General features: G+C 38.4%; 1 protein-coding gene and 1 pseudogene across 5 annotated transcripts in view; both read right to left on the reverse strand.

The window, feature by feature from the left end:
* The window catches only part of NTN4 (netrin 4), a 98,166-nt gene that overhangs the window by 41,012 nt on the left and 34,971 nt on the right, over window positions 1-22,183 (reverse strand). For all 4 annotated transcript variants that reach the window (XM_081128055.1, XM_081128052.1, XM_081128053.1 and 1 more), the window contains exon 3: window positions 17,258-17,536. In XM_081128055.1, coding sequence (XP_080984181.1) covers window positions 17,258-17,536 — 279 coding nt within the window. The remainder of the gene's footprint in view (window positions 1-17,257; window positions 17,537-22,183) is intronic.
* On the reverse strand, window positions 13,568-15,960 carry LOC308553599 (aspartate aminotransferase, mitochondrial pseudogene; annotated as a pseudogene). Its single transcript has 2 exons — window positions 15,846-15,960; window positions 13,568-14,821 (listed from the first exon to the last, which is right to left on the reverse strand). The product of its transcript is annotated as an aspartate aminotransferase, mitochondrial pseudogene (transcript).

Raw genomic sequence — 22,183 nt, forward strand, 5'->3', positions numbered from 1 at the left:
AACCAATTTGTCCTTGAAGAGTTCTTCAGTACAAAGGCTGGTTTGGACTCAAAGTGAGCCATTTCCTTTCAAGGGTATTTTGTTCCTGAGTAGATTATTAGTCCCAATCCTCTGGGAGAAGCCTAGTAGCTTTGGGGATAGGTGAAGACAGAAAGATTGGCCCCCATTTGCCACACCTGGCATGAGTAAGTTCAGGGCATGTAGGAATAGAGAATCCTTTTAAATTCTCATTGGTTCAGTGTAAAACCTATCTGTGCACTGACCATTCTGATGCCTCCTGGGACATTTCTGGGCCACTGCAAGCATTAACAGGCCTACTTATCAGAAATGCCAATGAAGAAATTTACAAAAGGAGATGATAACAGGAATGGAAATGAACTCTAATTAGAGATTTGTTCTTGTGGATAGCACCTCCGTTATGTTATTTACTCTTTCTATTAGATATGATGTGCTTTCGCAGTCTATTTTAATTCAAATTATAGAGAATGGTGAGAACATTGAGCATAACCTAATGATTTAGGTAAATTTTTAGATTCATGTTGCTGGCTTATTTCCATTTTTCCCCATATACAAAATTTTATATGCCCCAAAGTTTTGACTTATCTATCTAAATGGCAGTTTATCTGTGCCTTTGTGCATGCTACTTACCATAAGAGATGGGGAGTTAAAGGAGTAGTCAGAAGCATGCATACACACATACAAAGTTTCCAAATCTGCCTACTCCAGTCTATGGGCCTTAATTCCAAAATTGCTTAAAGACGTTTGTTTCGTAGTATTACAACTAGAACGAAGAACTCAAATCAAGTTTTGTGGTTTATCTTTCAACATTCATCATTGTCCCTTTTGTGAAAATTAGTCAAAATCAAAACAAAATAAGCAAAACCAACACCCTCCCACCTCCAAGCCTGCCCATTAGCAGAAAGGAAAGCAGAAACTGCTCCACGGCAGAGAAAAGCATAATTTAAGCCTTTCAAATAAATTGCAGACACAATATTATTATGCAGACATAATAATTAAAAATATTATTAATAAAATAACCTCATTTTTTAAAGCTAAATAAAAGAAGGTTTTAAAATATTCCCATTCTATTTTTATTTTTAAGGAATGTCTATGTTTTATTTATCTTATTGTTGAAAGTATTACAGATGTCCTCTTTTTTCCCCATTGACCCCTTCTACCCTGCACTTCTCCCCCATGCGTTATGCATATATGCATATAAATTCTTTGGTTAATAAAATATTCCCATTGTTTTAAAAATCTACTATTGGCCCAACAGTATGTTTTTCTTAGTGAACACTTTAGTTAAAATTGTAGGTTCTTGAGTAATTTTAGGTAGGATTCTTTTATCCTTCAGAGTGATGATATTCTAAAACAAAGCAAGTCTTTTTCTTTTTGTAAGTTCAGGGATGAAAACTATTTTTATTTATACCCATGGGTGTAAGAACTTCAAATGTAACATCCTTTTGGAAACCACATTATCAGTATATCCTTTCTTTGCATATTTCCCTAATTAACAAATAATATTCTTTGTGTTGGGAAGGATTGTGAAAGACTTTGAAATGTAACCAACCCCCCCCCCCAAAAAAAAGATGACAGTGTTCTATCTAGCACACCCTTCTGGGTTATCCCTGCCTTTTATTATCATTGAACCATTTCATAGCTCTCTAAGTTGTAGAAAATTAATAATAATGCAAATAATTCTTGTCCATAGAAATACAAATCATTTGTCTGGTAAGAATGCAGTTGACCATTGCCTTTCATATTGACCTGTTTTGCATCAGTTTGTAAATATATTTCAGCATCCTTTATTTGCCTGTGTATGTGTGGTTCCTTGAATCTTCCTTTGAACCCTGGGCCCCCATTAATAATGAATTAAATAAAATTGTTGACACATGTTTATTTTGTATCTGTGTGAGAGTCATGACTTTACTCTTTAAAAATATATTCTAACACTGTCATTTTTTATCTTCCACTAAAGTTCTATCAAGACTATTTGAGGATGTACTTTTAAAGTGGAATTTCAACATGCTTTATAAAACTAAATGGGTTTTGAATGTCTTATATTGTCACAAGATCAATTCTACTAGCTTCCTCTTTTCAGCATCATCAGGCACTTTATCTTTCTTCTGATGACTAATAAATATTTCTGCCTTAAAAATGCAAGTAGCATTGAACTGAAAATTGTAATGCCCAGAAGGCTTATGAAAATTACATTTAGATATGATCATACTATTACCAAGTTAAGAGATTTTTTTCAACTTTTACTTCATTGCATAGAGCTATTTCTTCTTTGTTTTTTTGTTTCCAGTGGGTTTTAAAAATTATTTCTGACTACTGGGCTTTTTAAAATGTCTATCCAAAACATACATTTATTTGGCTAAATCCTATGAGTTATCAAGTTATACACATAATTTGGTTTCAGATTTGCTTGTATACAATGGCAATAAAATAAGACACTGATTTTAAGACATTTCTTTCAGTTTATCTAAGACTTCCTTGCCTTAAAATATTTAATTAGCTTCTTTTCTCCTCTATAAAAGTCACAATTTCTTTAGCTGCAAGATATAAAGCAAGGGAAGATTGACAAATATCATTATATTCTTGCTGCAGTTCTTGTCTATAGACATTGCTGGTGGAAATGGCGTCCTTGCCATGTCACGAGAAAAGCATTTCAGGGACCATGCATTGGGGGATGAGGTATGGCTGTAAGATTTCTTGAAACTGGAGTACATACAAAGGGTTGTCCCAGATTTAGTCCCATCCCACTGTGGAAGAAATTCAGTCTTGTCTTCATCAATCCTAGAAGAAAGTCCAGGGTCCAGAAATTTTGTGTCATTGGTTCAGTCCAGTTCAGTCCCTGCCCTCACCTGGCCAGCCTAGCCTCTGTTCCCAGCAGCACTCTGGCTGGTGTTGCATTGCCATACCCAGTCCCAGGCTCACACTTGGAGCCCACTTAGAGCCTGTGCTTAGGGACCATGCTTTGGGCCCCTGTGGCTGCTAGGCCCACATGGCTGGTACAGAGAGAGAACACGTAAGTGCACTAACAAATACATGTTACGGGGTCAGGGACATCTGTTAGGCTTAGATTATGTTATCTTGGACTTTCAAATTGACCAATCTCTTTCCCAATCCTTTGTGGGCTTGTGCTGGGCCCTGCCCCTAACCAATTCATTTCATAGATCTTCTGGAGTTCTGTGTCCCTTTTCCAATCCGATCCTCTTTCCAGGCTAGACACTCCCAGTCTTAGCTCCTATTGCACATGCCTCATAGTAGAAGGACCTCCCCCTGCAACCATCTACGGAGCATGTGCCCAGCAGAAGAATTTCCCTTTTATTGGTTTTCTTCCTTCCTTGGTAACCCTGGCTAATGAACAGTAACCATCCTTCCTGCTCACTTTGAGGTTTAGGTTCTGAGGGTGGAGGATGCTGTGGTCCCCCAGGGAGTGTGTGAAGCTGAAGTTGCCTAGAAGCAGGCTTACTGTCCGATTCAGCTCCCTGGTAGATTAGGATTCTTTTTTCTTTTTTTAAAAAATATATCTTTATTGATTTCAGAGAGAGGAAAGGAGAGGGAGAGAGAGAGAGGCAGAAGGATCAATGGTGAGAGAGTCATTGATCAAGCCCGCAACCCAGGCATGTGCCCTGACCGGGAATTGAACCCCTATCGCCTGGATCCTAGGTCGACGCTCAACAGCTGAGCCACGCCCGGCCGGGCTAGATTAGGATTCTTAATGTCTGATTCCCTTTGCTCCCGTTCTTTATTAATACCTAGCTACCTGTGTTAACCAACAGACTTTGAATTTCCCGTAATACTATATAAGAAACTATGTCAGTATACAGCTAAGTAATGAAACTTATTTCAAACAAAATTGCTACCTTCTCAAGGTGTGAGTGACTAGGACAGTTGCTAATAGCCATTCAACCCACTCCATCTGTGCTCTTCATTTGATCTCAGTTAAGTGTTTTCATAATTTCACTTTGCACTTGTCTTTTAATACTTAAACTTTTCTAAGGTCACAATGCAAATCAGTGGCAGAACAGGGAACAAAACTCCTGAGAGTCCTAAAACATCAGAGGCTCCAACTTAGAAGAGTGATGTCATCAGGAGGATTTTTTCCTTCCCACAAACACCTAAAATAACTTTTTATGATAAAAATCTCACTGAGGGGAAAAGGGATCATATTGATGTCAATTTCTTAGCACCTATTTAATTTAAATAATTTTAGAAAGAAATAGCAAAAGTGGAATTAATAATACAGAACTTCTAATGTGCTGTTAAAACTATTAACACAACTATGGGGCAAGAACCTGGGAAACTGAGTGAAGGCAAAAATCTAGTAGAACTCATTTTGTAAGCAAGTTATCTGTCAAGGAGCATTTGATTAGAGAATGAAGGAACATTTAGTGGAGGTTTTGTTCAAAGCCTTTTAGGATTTAGATGAGGTTTTATAATTAGTTGGGGGCCAGGTAAATTCTATTAGAAATGCTGTGGGGGATTATTAAGTACTTTTTACCCATTGGCATTCATTTGCTCAATGTGCTCACATAGCTTCTGGTTATTTTAAAGGAAAATTCCTTGTCACAGGCTATTTTACATTCTCTTACAAAGTTGTTTTTTTTATTTTTATTCATTCTAGTTCACATTTCCCACTTTTTCCTTTTTTCTTGACAGCTCTGTTTGACTGTCACTCAGTACTCTATACAGTGCCGAGGGTGTTACAAAAGTTGACTTGTTTAAGATAAATGAGCCCCTGATTGTAGTACAAGAAGCCAGTTGCTAGGGCATGTTTTCTTCCATAGTCTTTTGTTGTTGAATTAATTCATTCGCATTCTTCTTTTTATATTGAAAAATTACTTGTTTCTAGGTGAACCTTATAAAACATAGTCTTCATTATTGAGTATGATCATATGAAAGATCAATAATGATTTATTAAAACTTATGGTTGTTTAGCAACTCTATCTGAATGCAGTCATTAGTCTGTGATCATTTGTACAATGATGAAACAACAGCCCCAGCCACAGCCACAGCTATTGAAATAATTGGTTTTATTCAATACCCTATTGCTTTTTAAAACAGTCAGCTTAATTACTGGGGCTTGAAAAGAAATATATCACTACTGTAAAATTCCTATATAACAAGCCATGGGTTTTTTGTTTGTTATTGGCTTTTTATTATTGAGATTATGTTCACCTAACATAAAATTCATCATTTTAACCATTTTAAAGCATACAATTCAGTGGTTTTAGCATATTCAAAAAAATTATGCAATCATTACCACCATCTAATTCTAGAGCATTTTTATTGCCCCCCAAAGAAACTCTGCCCATTAAAGCAGTCCCTCACCATTCCTCACTCAGTTCCAACTCCTGGAAACCATAATCTACTTTGTCTTTATAGATTTCCCTATTTTGAACGTTTCATATAAAAAGGAATAATATAATATGTCCCTTTTGTGTTTGGTTTCTTTCACTTAGCATAATGTTTTCAAGGTTCATTTACATTGTAGAATGTATCAGTACTTCATTTCTTTTTGGGTAATATTCCATTGTATGGATGTACCACATTTTGTTCATTAATTCATCAGTTGATGGACATTGGGTTGTTTCCACGTTGGGGCTACTATGAACATTCATGCACAGATTTTGTGTAGACATAGGCTTTCAGTTCTCTTGGGTAAACACTGAAGAGAATTTCTGGCTCATATGGTAACTGTATTAAACTTTTTTGGAAGCTGCCAGACTGTCTTCAACAGCAGCAGCAGCCCCATTTTAGATTCCCACCAGCAGTGTATGGAGGTTCCTATTTTTCCACATGCTCGTCAACACTGTTATTGACTTTTTTTTGTAATCCTCACCTGAGGATTTTTTTTTCCTATTGCTTTTCAGAGAGCGGAAGGGAGAGAGAGAGAGAGAGAAACATCGATGTGAGAGAGACACATTGATTCGTTGCCTCCCGCACTCGCCCAGGTTGGGATTGAGCCTGCAACCAAGGCATGTACCCTTGGCTGAAATTAATCCCTGGACCCTTCAGTCAGTGGGCCAATGCTCTAACCACTGAACAAAACCTGCTAGAACTATTACTTCTTTTTGATTATAGTCATCCTAGTGGATGTGAAGTAGTATCTCATTGTGGTTTTGATTTGCATTTCCCTAATAACTAAGGATGTCAAGCATCTTTTCATATGCTTATTGGCCATTTGCATATCTTCTTTGGAGAAATGTCCATTCAAACCTTTGTTCATTTTAAATTGGGTTCTTTTCTTAGCATTATGTGGATAAATGTGACATAAAAATAATAAATTTTGGAAATAGATACATGGAGTTTCTAATCGCTGATCTCAAAAATCTTGGATAAGTTCCTTAATAACAAGATATATGTTTCTACCTTTAAAATAAAGATGATACTGTCCCCATGAATTTGTTTGAGGATTAAAACAGAAGATGTATGTAGATGTATGACAGAGTCAATCAAGAGCATAACTATTAATGTTATTTACATTATTATCTCAAGTGAATAACATTATTGTCTCCTATTTTTAAAATGACATTGATTAATTCATTTATATATTGACCCAAGATTTTTTTAACCTATTTTATGTTAGATATTGTGAATGGCCTAGTATTTTCCATTAAAGTATCAGACACTTTAGCAGATAGGGAATGTTAGATATGTAAGCAAATAACTACAATAGAGTGAGGTAAATGTTTTAATTGAGAGACGTATATGGGACTCTGGAAGGGCAGAAAAATGATTGGGGTTTTGTGTCAAGGCCATTAATAACCTAAATGTTTGACAAAACAGGTTGTAATTCCTTGCTTTGCAAAATGTTAATGGAGTTAAGTGGCAAAATGTAATCCAAGAGTGTTAAATTCCTTTTTTATTATATTTGATAATTTAATTAAATTACAAATAAGAATTAGAAGATTAATCGGCTACAACTACCATCTTTAGCCTCTATTTAGCATATAGAAATACTAGGATCCCAAATTCTCTTTAACTTTAATGCCCTGTCCAGGAAACAATGAAACCACTGCCCTTCAGGAATTCCGAGAACTGACCTAGCCAGCTAAGTTACATGCCTGGCAGTGGTGCCTTTAGAGATGCAAAAAGAAAAGGCAAAGGACACCTGATGAGTGTTTATTCTTATGAATTTCATAATTGTTTGTAGTATATATAAAATATTTAATAGTGGAATACATGTAATTTTTTTCCTATTTCTAATATGTGAGCTCTCTTAAAGCTAAATACATTGCAGTTTTTGAAACCATATTTTTTTCTTCTTTCTATCTAAAGAGCTAGAGAGAAAAGTTAAAAAGATTTCAGATTCCATATGACTAAAAAAAATCTTATAATGAGTTAACAAATACTATAGTCTTTCTATATCCCCACACATGTATTGTTTTATTCCATTAAGATATTTACATTGCTAAGATATAATACAACTGTAGTTTCAATTATAGTATTAAGGCTTTGAGTGCCAAGATTAAGAGACCTTGTTTTTCTCACTATTTGAAATGGCTGTGAATTCTATCTAGTGAAATAATTATGATACATACATACATACGTACGTGTGTGTGTGTGTGTGTGTGTGTGTGTGTGTGTGTATTTTAACCTTATGAATCTGGTCACGAAAAATTCTCCTTGTAAGAGGGACTAAGGATTTAAATTACAGCTTATCTTCTACTGAATGTAATTGTTTTAGGAAAAATTGAACTACATTTCCAGCTCTTAGAAAATTGGCAAGACACAAATGAAGTACCTTAGAGATATGAGCGCTAGGGCTGTGAACCAGAAGTAAGATATCTATCTGTAACCTCAGCTTTTCTCTTTCCATGAAACTCTCTCCTCACCCCATTATATTAGCAGTTAAACAGGGAAACTAGGTTTTCCTGACCCAGAGCTCAGGCTCCACGCTCCCAACTATCCATAAGGATAGACCCCAAAGTGCTACACTAAAAAGAAAATACTCATTAAAAAAATTTGCAAAGTGAGATATCTAAGGAGCACCATAGTAAAAAAAATAAATAAAATTACAAAGTCAAATTTAACTTGTTTCCCAAATTTATAAAACTAGCAGCTTGAACCTGTTACAGAAACTCATTTTTGTACCTTTACAATGCCCCAATTTTTACCTAAATATACATGTTTCACATTCTGTGATTCATGAAAAGTTGAATGTACAAATATCATATTTGGATAATAAACCTTACTTTCCTATTGGCTTATATTTTACTTTCAGAGATGTCAGCTCTAACAGCAACATTTTAGTTTTCAGATATTTTTATCCTTTAACCTCTCAGTGAAATAGTCAAAGGCCTATAAATATATATTTAAATGTTTTGGGAGGACTCTTAAAAGAAACCCCATTGGGAATTCTTTCATAAGTGTAAAAATTATTATATAATGCCTCTAGTTTTGAAGTCTTCTGGTTTCCTGATCATCCAATAAAAAGGGTAATTCAGGCAACTTTTGTCATTAAAAGAGAACACGTCTTACTGTCTAGACAGAAAATAAGGCTAGATTAATTGGAAGTTTTACAATCAAAACACTAATAATTTCCAGCCATGAACATATTTTACTGGCTTGCCCTTCTACTAGGAAACACAAGGTAGTAAATGAAGTAAAACAACATTCTGTTCACCTTCTATGGTGTTTGTAGTTACTCATTGCCAAGGGACTACTGGCAAAACTATACTGTGCTAACACAGGAACACTGAAATAAGAAGGTTAAGACCTTTCAATGGATGGAGAACAGTCTCACACTAAAAGTACCCAGTTGGCAGGTTTCATATTTTGTTAACATTAGGAATACAACATTGTGCCCCCTTTCTTGATAGGATTGCCCATTCCATAAGATCTGATGTGACAAATGAAATAACTGGGATTGCTGCTGCTTTTAATTCACAATGAAAATTATTTAGGGCTAGAGATGAAAGTAGGATTGTAGGCCTAAAAATCCCTCTTTCTAATAAAACCAAAAATAACCATCAAAGATGATGTATACCCCCCCAAAAGACAGTCAATTCCTTCCCTTTGAGCCATTTCACTAGTTACTGAATAGAAGATAAGAGAGAGAATCAAAAACAATTTCTGGTTCCATATTAAAATGTAGATGATTTGGAAAGATGGCCTATTCCTATAGAAGGAATCTTCTTAATAACAGTTTTTTGGTAGTCTATTGGGGATGATGACGGGGTACAGTAATAAGGATTCTGAGTAATTGCTCTGTCACTGTGACTTCAAGCAAGTAAATTAATCTCTCTGTATCTCAGTTTCCCTTATCTGCAGAATTGAAATAAAAATACTTCTAGTGTTGTAGTAAGGATCTAGTGAAACAATACATGAGAAAGGGATTTACAAAATATAAAACAGCAGACCTCTGGTGGTGAGAATAGTCTTTGCTCTCCTGTCCTAACTTTCCTCCTTGCTCAGTTTAGATTCTACAGTCCATTATGATAATCAATCCCTTGAACCCACCCCCTGCTCTCTTGCCCCTCCTGTCCTTTATCCCGTCTTTTTTCTCTGTTCTTGGCATAATGTCAACCCTGGTTAGATCTAAATCTTTAACAGCATAACAACAGCAAAAAGAGAATGGACTTCAGTGTTTGACAGGTGAATCTGAACTGTGGCTCTACCCTTTCTTAACTTTTGAGAAGTCTGATAACATTTCCAAGCCTCACTTCCTCTTGTATGAAAGAAAATGATGATCATCAATCATCCAGTTGTTGTGAAGATTAAATCCAATAACATTTACGGCACGACAGCATAAGACCTGGTGCACAATAAACATTTGATAAGTGGTAACTATTAATAGTAGTACTTATAATCCATGATAATTTTTTTCTCTGCTTAGAAGACCTAGAACTAATTTACAGGTATTCATTTTCAAACATGAATGTATGTTTTACTATGTAAAAATATTTTAAAGTTATGATGTAATGTTCTCATTTAATAACTTTATTGGTTGTTTTTAAGCCCTCTGATCATTTCCTTAATACCTTGAGGAGTCGAGAGCTTTCTAATTATTACTTTTTGCTTATTCACAGTACAGTGAAGAATTTTTTAAAAGAAGATAAGAACGATGGTCTTGAACCTGTTCTGAATTTACAAAATGTGACATGTAAGATGTGCAAACATAAATACATGAATAAATACATTCAGGTTCAGAAGAGAGAAATTTCTGTCACAAAACTGTATGCATGATTCTAAACCCTGCCCCACACAACTAGGTGGCTCAGTAACATTTCCTTCAAACTCCACTATATGGTTCCACAGGTCTCAATGCTACTCTCAGATTTGAACACATCAGTCAAAATATTGCTACTCTTTTGTAGTGAGTTTCTGATAACAAAAGGAAAAACCACCTTAACAAGTGTAATTCAAGACATTTAAATAATTCTTCATGGTATTCTAAGACTTCTGTGTTATCTAGTGGATAATACTTTGGTAAAACAATGAAGCTTTCCGTGTTCCTTCGTATTATCATCCATTCGACAGCTGTAAAATCACCAGCTGCTAGGAAAAAGAGAGCTAAATAAGTCCTCTCCAGCTGCAAAGGAAAAAAAGCTTGCGATCTCCTCTTCACATAATTCCTGTGATCCCAGGAGGCTAGACCCAAAGTACCATTTTCCTTGCCACAAGCCCCCAGCCCTGTATTCATGTCCAACAGCACATAAGCTATAATTTATTTTTGTCATTATTGATGTAGAAGAGCATGTGGGGGAAGAGGTGGAAGTAGCTGAGATAATACAATATAATAACAGCAGTAACCATAAGTAGTGTCTATTATGTCCTAGGCATTGGCTGCTATGTTTTTTAATTTTTACAATAACTACATAAGATATTATCTTTACTTTCTTACGAAACTGAGATTCAGTGAGACTAACTTAGTGAATAGTGTGGTGAATCAAATCCAGGTCTGATTCCAATGTTAAGGTATCAATCATTGTTCTGCCTTCCAGTAAAACGAACAAAAAATTGAACTGGCAAAAGATACAAGAAGGACAAACATGGAAAAGGTGGTACTGCTTTAAAAGACACAGGAGTGGCTCAGTTGGTTCTCTCCTTGTCCCGTACACCAGAGGTGGTGTGTTTGATTTCCAGTCAGAGCATTCCCCGGTTTGGGCACATAGGGGAGGCAACCGATCAATGTCTCTATCTCTCTCTTCCTCTCTCTCAAATCAATTTAAAAACATAAAAGACACAGGAGTATTTTAAGATAAGTGAAGCTGCCAACTTGTATCCCACTCTGTATCTTTTCCTACTTCCTTTCCCTAAAGAAAGAAAATGACCTTAAAATCTTATATAGCTTAAGAAACAAAGTATCAATTCCATTAACTTCCTTAATTCTCTGTCATCAGCCATCAAAAATTATAGCACATAAAATCAGATCTTAATTAATTAGTCGCCCCCACAACAATATTAGTTGTAGCTGTCTACGGAACAGCAGCTTTTAAACTTCAGTGAGCATTGTAATCACCCAGAGGGTTTGTTAAACACAGATTCCTGGGACCCGTCACTAGAGTTTCTGACTCAGTAAGCCTGGACTAGGGCCTGAGAATTCGTAATTCTACTAAATTGCCAGGTAATGCTGCTGCTGCTGGTTCAGGGACTAACTCTTTGAGAATGACTGCTGTAAAGCAAAACTGCTAAAGAAAGTCAGACTTATATACACATACATAGGGCAAGCTGGCTAGTAGAAGAAGAGCCCTTCTTAAGAAACTACCTTCCATTCTGCAGACACAATTTACAAATCCAGTTATTTATTTCCACATACCTATAATGAATGGTGTTCACAGATACACAATTGTAAGGACAACTGACCTTATGACCATGTTCTTCAGGAAGCAAAAGATTATGCTTTTAATGTGCACTGTGCTCAGCGAAGCAATCATAGGTATGAGAACATCCCTTTCAAAAGAGGCACCCATACCCAAATTTAATCCAGCTCTTCGTAATCCAGAAAAACACACACACACAAAAATAAAATGCACCTAAGCCTCTGTTGGTCCAATTGCTTATAGGTTTTTCTTTTTTATTTAAGAAAAGAGACAGCAAGGATTCTCATGGAACTGGATCCCTGGAAGCCAACATAGCCTGGACCACACAGCCTGTTTCTTACCTCTACCTGGCTCTAGCTGCCGGTTTGACTTGGTCTTGCCTGTTTCCAGTGCATGCTATAGTCACAGCAGTAGGGGCTACCACCACTGCTGCACACGTTGAAATAGATATGAAAGCTGGGGAGCAGGAAGTCACAAAAGTAGTATTATTTTAAAGGGAAATTGCTTCTGATTTCAAAGCTGCCTGAGATTAGTAAGGAAATGAAGTTTCTGTCCCAGAGAGTCTTCTAGAATGGAGACTTCTCATTCTAACATCCTTTTGAAATGGAAAAACACTTACTATATAATCCCCTCTCCTTGGTTATCCAGATCTTCTTTATAGAATGGTAGTTTTCTTTCTTTCCTGTTTTTGAAGGGAAGAGGTTCCTACAGTAACTTTATTGTAACTGAGCAACCAGGCTGCAAACAGTCTACATGATTAGAGCAGATGGTCATCCTTCCAAAGGGTGAAGCCCGAGCCCAACTGGCAGCACACACAGTTAAAACCAAAGCCCAGAATAACCTCTTTCCTGACACTACCCTGTATTGCCCAACTCATGAGTGACAGCACAACCACGCTGAATCAGAGTATGAGGTCCAACTGGGCAGAGGCAAAAACCCAACAGGAAACAACCCATCGCTGGAGAGGTTGCTAAAATAAAATGCAGTTGCCTACTGTCCACTCTTCTTTGCTGAGAAAGGTGAGGGTATGGGATGAGCAGAAAGTTATGTTTTTTCATTCTTCAAATAAGTAAATCTTGAGAGGATGGGTGGATGGTCAGTCAAGTAGTAGAACAGGATGAAAATCTAGGCTAGTCATATACCTTTGTGCCTAAGGAAAAGAACAGCAGTGCTAAGGGAGGAGAGAGGAACATTAAAATGCCTGCAATTACTAAAAAGGAGAGCCTTCTTTCTTTTTCCCCCTCAAACAAGACAGGAAACAGCATCTTGTGTTTTCCTTGCTGCAGTGGCCACAGATTTGCTGGTTTTCATAAAACACAATTCCTACATTATTGTCTGTTGATAAAATTGCTCAATCACAGGAAGGCAGTAGCAGGAGTACTGTTACTGTTAGAACTATGTCTTTGCATTAAAGCCTCTCAGATGGGCTATTTCTCATGCTGGATCCACAGAGGAAACCCTCAACACCATAAGGTGCCTCAGTTAAAGCTCCTGCAGTATTGCAATGGCATGCTGGTCAGGTTCGCGGGGCCTGTGATTTTCTTGCACATGTAAACTCTTTTGGAAAAGCTGGAGATAAAAGAATGGGAAAGACTTCAGTTTAGAGCCCAAAAGTTTCAGAATCAGCCACGGATACCTCTGCCCCATTTCACTACATGTTCTTTTCTGAGAAACACATTCAATCGCTGAGTGTTAAGCACCGTGGTTAAAAGAAATGATCCGCTCACCACCATTCTCCATGCCAATCTCACAATAGCAGAGGCTGAACACAAGCAGGTTGTCTCTGTTCCCTACCAAATCACTCGGTGCCCTTGTAAACGAGCAAGGTAGACCCCTGCCACAGAGATGTGGCTGACCTTTGTCATGTAGATGGAGAACTCCTTGGTCAGCCTCTCCATCTGTTCAGGCTTTAGCCCTGTGAAACAAAACATGCCAATCTGGTCAGGAATGTGCTGCCAATTGTGGGAGAAGTCCTCCTTCTTGAGGTTGGAGACCAGCTGAGTCCAAATGTTAATGATGAGGTTGGCCATGACTTTAACTTCTTGCAACCACTGTTTTTGAAAATCCAGATTAGTCAGAATGGTTGAGGCAATCTGGGCCCCATTGAGAGGAAGGTTGGAACATATCAGATGAATCAAGATCTTCAACTGTAATTTCAGTCTTTTGGCTTCATCAGCATCTTTGAAGACTGTAGGAAAGGCTCCCACACGCTCACCATATAAGCCCATGTTCTTGGCATAGGACTGGCAGAGAAAAACATTAATGCCTTCTTTGATGAAGTGGCGCATAGCCCAAGCATCCTTGTTACCATCACAACTGTCAAAGCCTTGGTAGATCATGTCAAAGAACTCACAGAAATTATTTTTCCTCACTACTGTTGCTATTTCCTTCCATTGCTCAAGACGAGGTGTCCACTCCCACAAGATTGTGGGCACAGGTGTACAGGAAAACACTTTGCTCTAGCATTTTTGAAATGCCCTTCTTAGCACCTGTGAAGTCAAAGCCACAAGTTTTGGGGTCATAGGATAGATAACCATGTAGCTGCATGCAGTGTCCCTGAAGATGGGTGTGTAATTTCCCCAGGATGGTTTGGGCAGAAAGATGTCTCAGCTGAACTTAAAAACCCTTTGCAGATATCTGGCTCCAATCCGTATGGCCTCAGTTCCAGAAATGATCTGCATAGTGACATATTGGCCACTTTTCAACACTGCTGTTCTCATCCAGGGCTAATTCTGCAGATGTCTTACAAAATTCAGCCATTTCAGCAATGGGCAGATATTCTTTGTCCGGACTTTTTGCAGCAATCTGGACACTAGGGTGTATGTATAGCTTTTCATTATCATCCTAGTAGGCACCACCTTCCAGACTCCTCTTCTTGATGTTGGTGTCTCTCTTATAGGCTTCTGTGACTCCTAGGATGGGATCTGGGGCCCCCATCTCCACATGAGCCCACCAGGAGCTGGCTGCATCAGAGACCAAGGCAGCAAGGCCTGGGTGGGAGGTGGCAGTGACCCCAGACAGGATGTAGCTGGAGTGTACCAGAGCTATGGTGGGCAATAAGAGAGCAGGGGTAGTGACAGGATGGAGCAGAGGGCCAGCAGGCACAGACACAGGGGTGTGGACTCATGGCGACAGTTTTCTTGCTGGCAGAAGATTGTTTAGAATAGTTGTATTTTAAGACTTTTGCAAAAATCTCTGGTAACTCTGTGTAACTATTCCCTGTTGAATTTAGCAGAATAGAATTTCTTTTCTTTTTAAGACAGAAAGTCAGTTTTTTGTTTCTAAAGATCTGGAATATATTGGATGCTGATGATCACCTGCCACTCCTGTACCAGGTTGCTCAATAGCCAGCAGTCTGTCCATCAGCAGACCAGGCCAAAGAGGTGCCCTGGGGTGGCTCTGCCTTGCTGCTGAGACTGATACCTTCTTGCTTCAGTTCATCTACAATGATCTTGCCCTTCAAGTCCCAGGCCTTAATGCTGGAGCCCAGGTGGCACAGAGCCAGTAGTGGTTGGGGCTGAAGCACAGAGTGATGAGGATGCCCCCACTGTCTAGCATATAAAGGTACTTGCTTTTGTTGAGGTCCCACAGCATGGCCTGGCTGCCCTTGCTTCCAGAAGCACAGAGGGAGAGACAGTCACAGTGTTTACAGAGCTCATGTGGCTGATGTGGTTTGTCTTCGGTTTGCAGTTTGGGCAGGTTCCATACCTTGCCCAGCTTGTTCCAGCCACAGGAGATGATAATGGAATTGCTGCTTTTGGATGAGAGGCAGACGCAAGATAGCTGCTGTGAGTGGCTCTCATTCTGGACAGTGTGTCTGCATGCACCCACAGAATAGAATAGAAATGCCTAGAGTTTTCTTTTTAGCCTTAGGGAGTGTTGCTGTCTTTGGGGAAATTTACATTCAGAAGACTTACTAAAAAAAAAAAAAAAAAAAAGAAACTATTGCTTTAAAATGCATATGAATGAAAGTTTTGTAAGGCTCTTGAGAACTCTGGTAATTTAGTTTGGTTGATCAAAGCCATTCAGGTTGTCTCACAGGTTATTCACTCCACTGATATGGCCTACTCTGGGCCACATTATAGGGGTTTGCTTGTGCCTGTCTCTTGCTCAGGACTCTACCCTGAAGTGATTCTATAAGACTCCGATTATAGGAGACAATTGAGGAAGCAAAGGCTAGCATCTTAGTCAGCACAGACTGCTATACCCTAGACTAGGTGGCTTATCAACAACAGAAATTTATTCCTCACAGTCCAGGAGGCTGAACGCCTAAGATCAGGGTACCGGCATGGTCAGGTTCTGGTGAGGATTTCTTCCGGGTAGCAGACTGCCAGCTTCTCACTGTGTCCTCACATGGCAAAATGAGAGCTAGCTAGCCATCTGGCCTCTTCTTAAAGGGCACTAATCCATTTCTGAGGAATCCATTCTCATGGCCTAATTACCTCTCAAAGGCCTCACCTCCAGAGCCACTCCCCCCCTTTGGGATTAGGATTTCAACATATAAATTTTGGAGGGAATACAAACATTCAGCCTATTGTAGCCTGTAGGATCTCCTTTCACTAATTCACTTAAAAATAATGGCAGAAATTTCTAGCACTCTACCTCACACAAACTGCAGGCCAGTAGGTTGACATGTCTCTAGAATATCTGAGTTATTTTCTATTTGAATCATACACAAACACAATTAACTTAGATAAAATAAATCATCTCATCCTCTATTTGAAGCAATATTAGGTAAAAGATCCATTAGTGTCTAGAAACTAGTAGGCTGGAAGAAAGTGAGGTGAGAACAAACAATGACAGTAATTTTTCATCATCTCTCTATTCCTATGTTGCTATCATTCAATCATACACCTACTGAAGGCCTACTTCTGGCTCAGGTAGTGCAGTGGGTCCCGAGGATACAAAGATCACGGTCTCTGTCCTCAGGGAGTTTGGGATCTCCTAGGAGATGCAGAGAGGTAAACATTCAGAAGAAAGCACAAGAGATGTGTGAACCTAGAGGAAAGAGAGCTTAACTCTGCCTTAGGGAGAGAGGGGATCAGGCCACTCTTGACAGAGGAGAATTATTATTCATTCTATTGGCTGAACAGCAAAAGATACCAGGCATTAAACTGAGGTTCTCGTTTTTTCCACTATAAAATCTACTCAACAATGGTCCCCATTTATTGTCAAAGCTGGCTTCTGTGTGATAATGCCACCAATATGATTATGCCAACCTCTCCTACTGCTCACCTTACACTTTATATCTGAAGGTCATGGTACTAAAAACTGGCATGGATGCTTTCCAAGGATTCTTGTTATCATGCTTGACTATTTATAATTCTAAAATTGAAGATTAAAAAACAGGTTAATAGGATGGGTATAGAGTCAGGGAAGTGAATAAGCGGAGGAAGAAACAAGTACTATGCAAACAGAGACCAGCTCCAAAGCTGAAGGTAACTTATGATTTTTCACTGGTGAGAATCTGTTTTACATACCACGTGGAATGCTCCTGGAGCCTTGACAGGTCTGAAGCCATCAACAGGTACACATTGATCAGCATGGCCATTACAGAAGCAGCTGCCCTTGACGATGAAATCATAGATTGCATAGTGTGTAAAATGCTGAGGCTTTGCGTTCAGGTCATTTCTCTGACAGGGACAAGACTGTTGTTTTAGCAGCTGCACACGAAGGTTGGTGATCTTTAGCTGCTCCTGTGCTTTGGCACTGTAAGGGTTCTCCATATCATATGGTGGTGACAAAGCTCTGAAAATAACCTGTCAAGAAAAAGGAAATACCATGAGTGTATAGGACTGTGCAAACCCTGGGTTGTTTGCCCCATATCGCTCTGGTTCAATTTATAGCTTTTGTTATCTGTAAGTGATACAATCACAAGAGGTTTTTAGCTCTTGATCACACCTGGGGAAGAACTGCCCTGTTATTCCAAGAAAGAGATGTACTGCCTGTTTGGAAGCAGAAATATAAATTGAGTAACCAGCAAAGAAGTGACTCTTGAGGTAAAGGCAGCCATGCAAAGTTCTCAGGGGAAGAGCATTGTAGGCAGAAGGAACAGCAAGTTTAAAGGCCTTGAAGTGAAATCAGACTTGGCTTATTCAAGGAGGAACAAGTCAGTGTGACTGGAGTCCAGGGGACAAGGGGGCAGTGTTTGGAGAGGACAGGGATGGTGCATGACAGATCCTGAATGCAGCCCTTTAAAGGCCAAGGCAGAGTTAGTCTAGTGGAAGCTACTACAAACCTGTAGGCAGAGAAGTGATATGATTTGATTTACATATATTTTTTTAAAAAGATAACTCTTGCTTCCATGAGGAGAATGGATTATAAAGGGTGAAGGATAGAAGCAGGAAGACCAATTAGGAAGCAATTGCAAAATCAAGATCCAGGCACTTTACATATTTAATTTGATTACACATATTGTTGACACTATTACAGATGTCTTCCACCCCACCCCTCTTGCGCACCTCTACCCGGCGCTCACCCCCTTTCCCCTGGCCTTCACTGCACTATTGTCTGTGTCTGAGAGCTGTATGTTCCTTTGGCTAATCTCTTCACTTTCCCCTACCCAGTCCCCCTCACCCCTCTCCCCTCTGAGATCTGCTGGTCTGCTCCATGCATCCATCCATGCATTTGGCTGTACTTTGTTCACCAGTTTATTTTGGTCATTAGAGTCCACATATAAGTGAGATCATATGGTATTTGTCTTTCTCTCACTGGCTTATTTCGCTTAGCATAATAATCTCCAAATCCATCCATGCTGTTGCAAAGGGTAAGATTTCCTTCTTTTTTACACACAAATAGTATTCCATGGTGTCAATGTCCCACAGCTTTTTTATCCACTCACCTACTGATGGGCACTTGGGCTGTTCCCAGATCTTAGCTATTGTAAACTGCGCTGCTATGAACACAGGGGAGCATATATTCTTTCTGATTAGTGTTTCAGGATTCTTAGGATATATTCCCAGAAGTGGGATTGCTGGGCCAAACAGCAGTTCCATTTTGAATTTTCTGAGGAAACGCCATACTGTTTTCCATAGTGCAGGCAATTATATTTCTAAATGAGGTGTGGCCCTTTCAAAGACTAGTCAGTTATTAACTGGAGTCTGTGGTTGCTATCAACATTCTTGGCTCTTCTTTTCTGTATCTGCCTTCTAAGCCTGTGGCACGTTTTTGGAATACCCTCACTGGTAGTAAACATACAGTTGTTGGAGGGTAGATTTGATTTCTGAAATCAATCAAAGGTCATATAAACCCAGAAGTGGTGAGTAAAGTGACTGATCAAATTAATTCACAGCACTTTTGGTTAAATGCAAAGTATAATTAAGTAATGAGACTCTTTTTATTGTGTAGGTTATAGATAGACTCTAAAGGCAATTTACAACTTTAATTCTGAGGAGAAAATCAGAGAGAGGAAGGCTCAGAAGGGGCAGACTTTGGGCATGTGTGTGAGGTACATTATCTAGGGGAAGTAAAAGGGGCCTGAGGGTGGAACGGTGCAAAATTATCCAGTGTATGTATTACTTTGGGGAAGTAGAGGTTGGTGGAAGAGGAAATCACTGCACTGCCAGTGGAAACCAAAGACTATAAGAAAGGAATTCCAAAATATATTATAACATGAAACAGTATTATAAGGAAGCCAACACTAAGTTATACCTTATGCAAATTTTAAAAAAATAGAACAACAGAACAAAACCTCAAGCAATCTCATTAATTTATGTGATAAGAGACACAAGCTCCCTTGAAAAATTCTTAAGTATATCTTGGCTTTAAAGAAATATGTTAAGACTCCATTCACAAAAAAAATAAATATTTTTTCTTTTTAGTTAAATTATAGTTGACATACACAGAAATATTTTGAAAACCAAGTACAGTTGACCCTTGAACAAGGTAGGGTTTAAAGGGTGCCTATGCCCCGCACAGTGAAAAATGTGTGTATAACTTTTGACTCCCCCAAAACTTAACTGCTAATAATAGCCTACAGTTGACTTGAAGCCTTACCAATAACATAAACAGTCAACACATATTTTGCATATGTGTTATATACTATATTCTTACTATAAAGTAAACTAGAGAACAACATGTGATTAAGAGATCATAAGGAGAGAAAATACATTTATAGTATTTCTTGAAAAATCCCCATGTAAGTGAACCCATGCAGTTCCAACCAATGCTGTTCACCAACTGTAGTATGAAAGTAAAGTTAGTATTTAAAAGTAGGCTTTAGATAAACCCCCATTTAGAGAGAATGTATCTAAAAGTAACTTTCCAGAAAACCCCCCAAAACTTCTTTAAGGAATACTTTGGACATAAAAATTTCATTTTAGAAACCAGTTTACACTAAGAGCATGAAAAAATAAGAATCAACTGTGTAGGATCATATCTCCAGGTCTACGGGTATAGAACTATCCTCAATGAAATATAACCTTGGGGGTGTGTGTGACAATTCAATGGACACTTGGCCTCCTACAGCTGATTCTCCATCCAGCAGCCAGAATGATTCTCTATAAATAGAAGTTGGAAAACATCGCTCCCTTGCTTAAATCCATTCCCATCCAAAGACTTCCCATTTTTTCTCAACAAAGTCCTTATAATGGCCCTGCCTTATTTTTGTTGTTATTACCTGACACATTAGCTTTGTAGTTGCTTAATAATTTACTGTCTTCCCAGTCTTAGATATAAACTTCTAGAAAGGAGTCATTGATCTATCCCAGAACTGTGCCTGGCACAGAATAAGTATTCAATACATTTTTGGTAAATTGATTAATTATAACATTGTTCTTGGCATTTAAGTAATAGGTGAGAATTTCAAATAACTTAACTTTCTTGTATAGGTCCTAAACAGTTCACATACTGAATTCATGTTATAGCACCAGAAGATGAGAGGCAAGAAGTTGTATTATAAATAGTTAATAACTATATAATTAACCAGTATCTACATTTCTAGCTATTTTTGAACTTGCAAAACTTAGTGATTATATCTTAAACCCATTTATTCACATGTAAAGTGGTGGAAAGCAACATATTATGGAATAAAATTTTCCAACAATATGTCACTTATTACAAAGTCACTATAGAAGTAATATCTTTCTTTTAACAATAGCCTAAATCAGAACATGATTTTTTATTTTGAATCATTAAAAAAATTAAAAACATGAAATCCATTGTGAGTTTTGTATGGGATTTGTTTTCACTATGCCATCCCAAAAGCTGGCATTCTGTTAGACATTCGTGAAGAACACTTGCTCTAAATAAGATAAATAATGTGACTGCCTCCTAGTTTATCAACCCCAGTAATGCAAGGACATGGAAGAGGGTAACCAGTGCTAACCAAATAAGCATTCCATTGTAAAGTCTGTGGAGTACTTCTTTACAATGTCGCCCACCCTTCCTTTTGCTGAACATTGGTGACAACTGTTTGCTCTCTCTGTTCCTGTCACATATTCACCCTTGACATTTATCCTGTTCCCTCCAGCTCCCTTCCCCTCCCCCGCCTCCTAAAAACTGTTCACATGCAAGGCTAGAGGAAGATCTGTCAAGGTTTGTAGGAACTTAGAAGCTCTTTTGCTTCCTGAACCCAGACTGGGAGCTGAATGGCAGCTCTGTGCTTGGTGTGCATGACACCACAGTTGGCACACTGATATCAGCAGGGAAGGGACAGCATGACCCCTGAGGCTGCGTGTTGGAAAGGAGACAGCAGAGTGCCACAGACACAAAAGTGAACGGGAATTTAAACCATGAAATCTTTTTTCCAGAAAAGAGACGCCTTAATCTGATACCCTGGGAAATGGATCTACCCTGCATCAGGAAACAAAGAGTGCGCCAATCCAGATGCTTCAAACTTCTGGCAGGTCGCCCTTTGGGTCCCACCCAGTTTTTCTTCAAACATCCCCAGAAGAAGCCTGCATGGCACAACTAAAATGAAATAAGAAAAAATGTAGAAGTACTTCATATCAAGTCAGCCTCTTCTATTTTTGTTCTCATCAGGAACAGGCTGCGTGTATGGGTCTACCACTCTTCTTCTGTCTGTGATTGCTTCTGAAGATACACTCCTAACAAGACATAGTTAAAAAGCCAGAGGGCAACTGGGATCAAGCTTACTTTGATGTTTCCAGTGTGTTAGTGCTATCGGCCAGGACTTCATAATCTTATTATTTAAGAAATTCAATTATGCTTTAGTGATTAATACTGTGCTCATTACAGAAAAATCTGTCACTGAAAAATGTAGAAGACAATAAGAATCTACAATGTAATCCATCCCATAACATCCAGGGATACCAACTGGATTATATTTTTCCATCTAAACTTCTGTATGTATACACAAAGAATATAATGTAAACAGCTTTGTTTCAATTTAATAATACCTTGTGAATATTTTTCCTAGTCAATAAAAATAACTCTGTATCAGTGAT

Source organism: Miniopterus schreibersii, assembly GCF_964146895.1.
Source record: "Miniopterus schreibersii genome assembly, chromosome: 2".
NCBI lineage: Eukaryota > Metazoa > Chordata > Mammalia > Chiroptera > Miniopteridae > Miniopterus > Miniopterus schreibersii.